The sequence below is a fragment of the Hyaena hyaena genome, unplaced genomic scaffold, assembly GCF_003009895.1.
Source record: "Hyaena hyaena isolate Hyena2069 unplaced genomic scaffold, ASM300989v1 scaffold_588, whole genome shotgun sequence".
Lineage (NCBI taxonomy): Eukaryota > Metazoa > Chordata > Mammalia > Carnivora > Hyaenidae > Hyaena > Hyaena hyaena.
Window position 1 is genome coordinate 185,576 of NW_024081222.1, and position 8,186 is coordinate 193,761.

Here is an 8,186-nt window from a genome sequence, read left to right on the forward strand (position 1 = left end):
AAGGTATTTTTTTTTAATTTATTTTATTTTATTTTTATTTCTAGGAGAGAGAGAGACAGCGTGAGCAGAGGAGCGTCAGAGAGAGCGAGACACAGACTCTGAAACAGGCTCCAGGCTCCGAGCTGGCAGTCAGCACAGAGCCCGACGCGGGGCTCGAACCCACGAACCGCGAGATCATGACCNTCACAGTGGTGACCCTACAACCTCCAGGAACAATTACCCTACTGTCTGTCTATTCTGATTACAAAGACAGAGCGAATCAGGGAACGTATTTGAGAGAGTTACACAAATAGATGAATATATTTAAAAAAAGAAATTTTTTTTTTTTATATTTTTATTTATTTCTGAGAGAGAGAGCGTGCGAGAGAGACAGCGTGAGCAGGGGAGGGTCAGAGAAAGAGGGAGTCACAGACTCTGAAAGAGCCTCCAGGCTCTGAGCTGGCAGTCAGCACAGAGCCCGACGCGGGGCTCGAACCCACGAACCGCGAGATCATGACCTAAGCGAAAGTCGGACGCTTAACCGACTAAGCCACCCAGGGGCCCCAGTTTGGTGGTTTTAAAGCACACTTGCAATTTCTCGGACACTCTTCCATCAAAAGGAATCTAATTCCTCTCTCTTTGGACATGTTGGCACTGGTGATTCATTTCTGAGGAAACGAATGCAGAGGAGACACCATGAGGCTTCTGAGGCTAGGCCATAATGTCAGGCAGCGCCTCTGTCTCTCTCTCTAAGCAGAGGTACAAGACGCCCAGAAGCCACTCTGCTGGCCATCACACAGATGCCTGAGAACCACCAGCAGATCCAGCCTGGCTGGTGGATCCTCCCAGGCAGCACACGATCGCAGCTCCAGCCTTCAAGCTGCCACAGCTAGAGCCTTGCTCGCCTTGTAGATTCAAGCAGAAAATAAATGCTGCTGTTATTGTACTAAGCAGCTATGTTTGGGGTGGTTATATGCAGCAGTAGGTAACCAGAACTGATGGTAAAGCTAGGAGCCTCTGAATGCCTGGAGTAAACATTTTAGCCATCGAGGAACATGATACTGGAGTTGGGCTGAACACAGGTCAGTGGGGTGGCCCACATTTTAAGGTTATTTTGCAAGTTGTGTCATTTAATGCTTGACTTCAGGCATCTAGATCCGAGTGTAGAGAAGACATGGGGAAAGTGAGCCTGGGACCAGAGACTACCCACTGTGTCCACCTCATTCAGGAGGCAAGCAAGAGGACCCCAAATGCCCTGTGGCCCCCAAGTGGAGTGCTTACCTCTCCTGCTTCTGAAGTCTTCCCGTGGCTTCTGAGGAACAGCACTCCCCAGTGTTCTCCAGCCCTTCTGGCTGCTCATTCTCTCTCCCTTGGCAAGCTCCTCTTTGTCCTCCTGGCCTTCAAACTCCAGAGTTGCTGACAGCTCAGGCCTGGGCCTTCATCCTCTTCTGAGTTCTAGGCCTATTTCTCTTTCTGTGGTATAATAAAAATATGTATTTAGCCTTTGTCCCCAGTCCTGGCACAGAACTCCTAGAACCCTGGGAATTTCCTGAGTGATAGGAGTATCTTTGCATCACACCTATGTATGCTAATGAGGTGATTTAGGGTAAGGCCCCTAGATGGCCTTAAGATAGCCCAGGGAGGGGGAAGGGGCTGGAGACTGATGTCTACCCAAACTCTTGAACAATAAGCTTCAGAGAGCTTCCAGTTGGTGAACACATTGATGTGCTGGGAGGGTGGTATACCTGGAGAGGGCTGCAAAGCTCTGCACTCCTCTCCCCATATCTTTTTCATTTCACTGTTTCTGAGCTGTATCCTTTATGCAACTAGATAAACTGGTAAATGCAAGCAAAGTGTTTTCCTGTGTTAGGGAGGAAGAAGCACTTTTCCTCTACCCACTTAGGTTTAATGACTGGGGTGTGCAAGTTAAACTGACAAAGACAAATTAGTATGAAAAAAGGTTTATTTCATATGCACATGGGCATTTCACAAGAAAGAAGTGAAAACCTCAAAAGGCTGTTAGGTCAAGAAGCTTATACATCTACCACCTTAACAAAGGGCAATAAATTGTGGAAAAATGACAGAAGGAAAGGTTGTTGGGCTTCTAAGGGCAGTAATTGTCGGAAGGTAAGTATATGAGAGAAATGAATGGAAGATAAAGGTTATTTAGTCAGGTTTATATAGGTTATAAGGTTTAATAGTTACACAGACTTAAGTCAGGATCATCTCCAGTGTCATTTCTAGTGATCAAGAGAGGGATATTATAAGTGGGTATTTATGTTACTGTTACAAAGGGAACATTATGCCCTGCTTTTAGGCAAAAAGTAAAACAATAGAGATCTTGAGCTTGCTCTCTTTGCTTCCTCAAAATAATCCTTTATGCCACAGTGGCTTATTTGGGATAGCATATTCTTATCCCCTTCACCTGAATTCTATGAACCACTCTGGTGGATTATTGAACCTGAAAGAGGGGACTGTGAGAGCACCTAAATTTGTAGTTGGGTGGGCCAGAGTGTGGTGGTCTGGGCATCCATTTGCAGCTGGCATCTGAAAGGGGGCAGTCTCCTGGGAGTGAGCCCATTAACCTGCAGGGTCTGATGCTAACTCCAGGCTGTTAGAATCAGACTCTAATTGTTGGATACCCAGGGTGGTGTCAGAAAGAACCAGAGAACCTATTAAGCTCAAAATGCCATAGATGAGATTCATGATCTCACACTCCTTCCATTCTTTTGCTTGGGGGTCACTGCCCCAGTGACTGTTACTGCCTCTAACAAGTGCTCATATCCAAGTCTGAAAGGCACTGCCACCCCCTCAACTCCCCCCATATGGGTCCATAAGCAGGTCACGCTGGTTTCACTCCAAAGTAGCTCTCAGATATGTCCACCCCACTACCATCACCACTACTCTTTTTTTTTTTTTTTTTAATGTTTTATTTATTTCCAGGAGAGAGAGAGACAGCGTGAGCAGGGGAGGGTCAGAGAGAGAGGGAGTCACAGACTCTGAAACAGGCTCCAGGCTCTGAGCTGGCAGTCAGCACAGAGCTCGACGCGGGGCTCGAACCCACGAAACACGAGATCACGACCTAACTGAAAGTCGGACGCTTAACTGACTAAGCCACCCAGGCGCCCCACCACTACTCTTGACTTAGGTATGATCACCCTTCACTTGAAAGACTCCTAGCTATCTCCTAATAGATTCACCTCTCATTGCCTCTATCCCCCACACTCTGCTCTTCATCCTGCTTCCAGACTGATCTTTCAAAACTTAAATCTGGTTAGTCACACCTATGATTCAAAATCCTTCAATGGTTTCTCATTGCGCAAGGCCCTGAGTAGCTGGCCCCTTCTCCCCCCTGTGCAGGCTTCTTTCAGTCTCTCCCTAGGCCTCACATTCCCTCCCACATGGGGCCCATACAAGTATGGGCTGAAATGTTCCCGGCAGGCCTCGCTGTTCACTGCCCCTCACCTTCCTCCAGGAGAACTCCCTGGCTAGGCTGCAACTTTCTTAGCATCTGCCAGAGTGGCTGAGTCTTTGTTTGCTTTTTGGTTAATGTTGGTCTTCTCCAATATACCGAGAGCTCCCTGAGAGTGAGGTCCTCTAACATTTTCTCCAAAAGGAAGAGGGAGTCGCTGGGTCCAGGGCCCTGGATGGCCCTGAGATCAATGCCTCCTTAAGTTCTACTCCTTAGGCACCTCACCTCCTGGAGTCTGGTCCTGCAGTGGGCACACAGCCCTGATGAGGGTAGTAGCCCAGAGGATCACCACAACATCAAAATCTCTTTGAAATCCTATTTTAATCTTCCAAATAATCTGTAAATTCTGTGTTTAACTCCACAAAATATAAATGTTTACCTACATGTAAAAATAACGTCTTCTTTCCCAAATCTTGGAGTTGCTCCAGGGAGACACACCGGGAGTATCAGGTGCCTCTTGTGAGGTCCCAAGTTGACATGCAATTATGGAATTCTATATTGGGCACCCAAGGACCTACTCACCTTAACAGGAGGATGGCAGAGCCCCTTCCCCATGAACACTACCCCCAGGCCTGGCTTCCTAGTGATGGGAGAAATCTTCCTTCCTAATTGCCGGGGTTCAAATCCCACCACACCTAGCTATAAGACCTGAGCAATGAAAACTCTTTCTATGCCTCTATGTCCCACTTGTAGAGTAGGGATGATGCTCTGAGAATAAGATCAGGCAAGGAGGGTCGATTCAAATCAGCACTGTTGATGGCTGGGGGGAGCTCAATCAAAGTTAGCGATTAATGTGACTCTTACCCTCTACTCTCCATCCCATACCTGCCCTCTCACCAAAATTCCCTAGGGGCTGGCCCCTTTAAATTCTGCCAGACCATAAGGTATTTTAGCTACTATGCCTCAGTTAAATGACTCGGGGAAGGTTGGCTTTATTATTTTTTTTTTCCTGAAATACTGCATCTATGTTTCTAGAATCCCTAGCTTTTTACACAAGTAACTCCACACATCCACACAGGTTTATACGTAGGTCCCAAAAATGCGGTCCTTGGAGCCCAGCATCAGCCTTACCTTGTTGGAAATCCTTTCAGCAACACGGAATCTGAAACTCCAGAATGGCCCCCAGAAATGTTTTTCCAACCCCTCCAGGTGACGCCGACGCGCGCTGATGTTTGCGAACCACTGACTTTGATCAAGGTAAAGTTAGCCTTAAAAACAGACAAAACCAAGAACAAAACCCCACTACCGAAGGTCCCCCCAGGGCCCAGGTTCCGCGTTCCCCGGCAGAGCCGCGGGTCGACCGCCTCGCAGCCCCAGCCCCTCGGGTCCCGGAGCGCGGCGGGCGGGACCGGGGGAGGAGCGGGGACGTGCTCCCGGGCTCCGCGCTAATGGCCTCCGGCAGCTCTCCGCACGGGGCCGCGTCCCCGCCCCGGACTCGGCCCCAGCCCCCGGGCGCCGCCACTGCGGGAGCGCCTAGGCCAGCGCGTCGGGCCCGGGCGGGCTGGAGAGCGGGACTGGAGCCCGGGCGCCCTGAAGTTTGGGAAGGAAGGAAGAGAAAGCGAGGGAGGCGCTCGGCCCTCTCCGTCCGCTCGCCCGCACGCGAGCTTCCTTAATTGCGCACTTGCCCCCGCGGACTTCCCGGGCCGCTGCGCACCCGGGAGGAGGGCGGACCAGTCCAGACCGTGGGCAACTTTATGCGCCGGAGGAAGGCAGTACGCACCCGAGTCCAAGAAAGCTGAGCGCCAGTTCCCCCGAGGAGCTCCGGAGGCAGGACCGGCGCGGGCCCCGCCGGGGTAGGCGGGAGGGAAAAGGGAGCCCCCAACTTCTGCAGGAGCCTCTGGCCAGCTTTCCCGCTCGCTCCGGCCCGCGCCGCCCAGCTTCCCTGTGTTCCCACGGCTCGCGCCTCCCCTCCCCGGGCCCTCCCCCGTCGCGGGCAGGTTCAATCCCCAGAGCCGGCCCCATGCCCGCGTCCTCCTCCCACTCCGCCCCGGGCAGCCGCCGCTAAAACCCGCGGCTACGCAGCGGGACTGTCTTCTCCGTTCCAGCCCGGGGCGAGCTCCGTGCGCTCTTGCAACGACTCAAGGTGTTAAGTCTCCAGGGGAGTTCTGAGCCGAGGAGAAGCGATCCGGACCCATCTCTGAGCCAGGCGGCGTCATGGAGCCCCAGGGGGCGCTAAGTTTGGAGAAACAGGGACCTGCGCTCTTTGGAGAGCCCCCGCCAGCTGAGGGGCTGCCTGCTCCGGGGGACGACGGCGGCGGCGCGTCGGACGCCCCGAGCCCCGACGCTGAGCCCTCGTCGGCGGAGTTAGAGGCAGCCCCGCAGGAGCCGGAGGAGGTGTTGGGGTGCCGCCGCCGCCTCCCGCGTTCCTTCTCCCTGCCCGCGGACCCGATCTTGCAAGCGGCCAAGCTACTGCGCCAGCGCCAGCAGCTTGCCCTGGGGCTCGGCCCGGAGGGCGGCGAGGGGCCCGAGGGCGTGCCGCACGGCCCCGGCAGCTGCTGCGCCAAGTGTAAGAAGCGGGTGCAGTTCGCGGACGCGCTGGGGCTGAGCCTGGCCAGCGTGAAGCACTTCAGCGAGGCGGAGGAGCCGCAGGTGCCGCCCGCCGTGCTCTCCCGCCTCCGCAGCTTCCCCATGCGCGCCCGAGACCTGGAGCAGCTTCCCGGCCTGCTGGCCGCGGCGGCGGCTGCCGCGCCCCTCACTGCGCCGCCTCCCCGGCTTCGGCCTCTTTTCGAGCTTCCCGGGCCGAGCGCCGCCGCGGAGCGACTGCGGCGGCAGCGCGTGTGCTTGGAGAGCGTGCAGTGCTCGGCGCCCTCGGGCGCGGAGGTGACGGGCTCCGGCCGGGTGCTGGGCTGCCCCGGGCCGAGAGCCGTGGCGGTGCGCTACACCTTCACCGAGTGGCGCTCCTTCCTGGACGTGCCGGCGGAGCTGCAGCCCGATCCGCCCGCGGAGGCGCCGTCGGGGGGGCCCGGGGACGCCAAGGAGGAGCCGGGCGCCGAGCGCTTCCACTTCTCGCTGTGCCTGCCCCCGGGCCTACAGCCCGAGGAGGGGGAGGACGCGGGCACGCCGGGCGCCGCGGTCCACTTTGCCGTGTGCTACCGCTGCGCCCAGGGAGAGTACTGGGACAATAACTCGGGGGCCAACTACACGCTGCGCTACGTGCGCCCTTCCGATGCACTCTGAGCCCAAGGCCGGGCCCCAGGCCGCGCGTCGCCCCAGAGCAACCGGGTGACCCGCGGGGACGTTCTACCGAGCACCATCCCCCGGGGAAGGAAAGGAGGGAGCGGCTCAATGGAAAACTCTCACCGGGACAGATTCGGCGAGAGAGCCTCGTGAGCCCGGGCCAAACACTGAAACGCCTCATCCGTTTTCGCCTGGCTTAGGCCTTCCTCCGCTGCTTCTGGAATTCTTGCCCTGCGTCAGAATGGGAAGAAGTTCTCAAGACTCTGAGCCATAGCTTCTTACAAGAAAAAGTCTCCTGACCCCTGTGCCCAGCCGTCAGATCTTGGGATTTGTTTAAAACTGTAGACAAAGTGTTTTAGCCGTTGCTGCTTGCTGGAGATGCCTGAGTCCCAGGGAAAGGACAGGCATCCCTCTGCATCACGTCAGGAGAATGCGCTGGACCGTGGGCGTGAACGGGAGCCTTCGCACAGGGGCCTGTTTCTCGGAGAAAACCGGGTGGGGTCTTGGCTAGACTGTCCTTTCTCTTAACTGGGATCTGGGAGATGTTTGCACAGACTGGACGTTACTTCCTTGGGCCTACGTGTACATATGTCCTTTAAAAAAGTAAAGGCCACTTACTTGCACACTCTTTTATGCTGTACTTTATATTTCACCTCCTGGGGAGTTTGGGAGGTCTTGAATGTCAGGTGATCTTCTTCAAATAGTTAAACAACAGTATTTTCAAGTTTCCCTTCTCTAGTTCTTCCTCTCTGATGTGGAAAAGCCCAGATTTCCCATTTTGGGCAAAAATATTTGGAACGTTTTGTAGGAGGGTTCTGTCCCCTGCCAAAATGAGGTGGTGGGTGAATTATAACACTAGAGTAGTCCCGTAGGCTTGTGTAAGCTGCAGTCACTGGCCCTCAACCCCTTTCATGTAGGCAGAGCACATAATAGCTGCTAGACTTCTCTGGGGACTTCTCTGGGCCTGTAGCAGCCAGAGAAGCTGGACTTTCCAGTGGTTGGGTGATGGGGGTGGTGGGGATGGACAGGTGTCTTCCTGTCTTTAGTTGGAGCCACAATGGGTAGTGATGACCTGATAGATGATGAAGCATGCCCAGCAAGTACATGCTGCTCAGAACCAGATGGGCAGTGTGCACACTGGCCTTCGTCACTCGGCTGCTGATGGCTGTGGATGCCAAGATAGAGTGGCTGTGCATGATCAGGGCAGGTAAGCATCCTGGGTGAGGATCTGATTTTTAACCACACCTTGGTTGGCCCTTGATAATTAATCTTTCTTTCGTTTTCACATTTTCCAGCGCATGACAAATACAATGAATTCATTTTGTGATGGTAATCTTTAAGGAAGCATGGTTTCTACTGTTGCTGTATAGAAACCAGGGTAGGCATACCACAGGCCATGAGTCTAATTCAGCCTGAAGCCCGTTCTTGTAAGGCCTGAGAGCTGAGAATGCTTTTCACATTTTTAAACAGCTGGAAAAACTCAAAAGAGGAGTACTGTTTTGTGACACATGAGCATTATATGGAATTCAAATTTCTTTGTCCATAAATAAAGTTTTAT

The 8,186-nt window shown here is 53.9% G+C and overlaps 1 protein-coding gene and 1 long non-coding RNA gene across 2 annotated transcripts; one reads left to right on the forward strand and one right to left on the reverse strand.

The window, feature by feature from the left end:
- Positions 1 to 511: 511 nt before the first annotated feature.
- LOC120248482 lies at positions 512 to 4,658 on the reverse strand. Its single transcript, XR_005532585.1, has 3 exons — positions 4,523 to 4,658; positions 1,261 to 1,452; positions 512 to 647 (listed from the first exon to the last, which is right to left on the reverse strand). It is a non-coding gene; the product is annotated as an uncharacterized LOC120248482 (long non-coding RNA).
- Positions 4,659 to 5,457: 799 nt separating this feature from the next.
- On the forward strand, positions 5,458 to 7,288 carry PPP1R3G (protein phosphatase 1 regulatory subunit 3G). The gene has a single exon (XM_039256846.1). It carries the CDS (start codon positions 5,606 to 5,608, stop codon positions 6,626 to 6,628), a length of 1,023 nt encoding a protein of 340 aa, XP_039112777.1. The 5' UTR covers positions 5,458 to 5,605; the 3' UTR covers positions 6,629 to 7,288.
- The last annotated feature ends 898 nt before the right edge of the window (positions 7,289 to 8,186 follow it).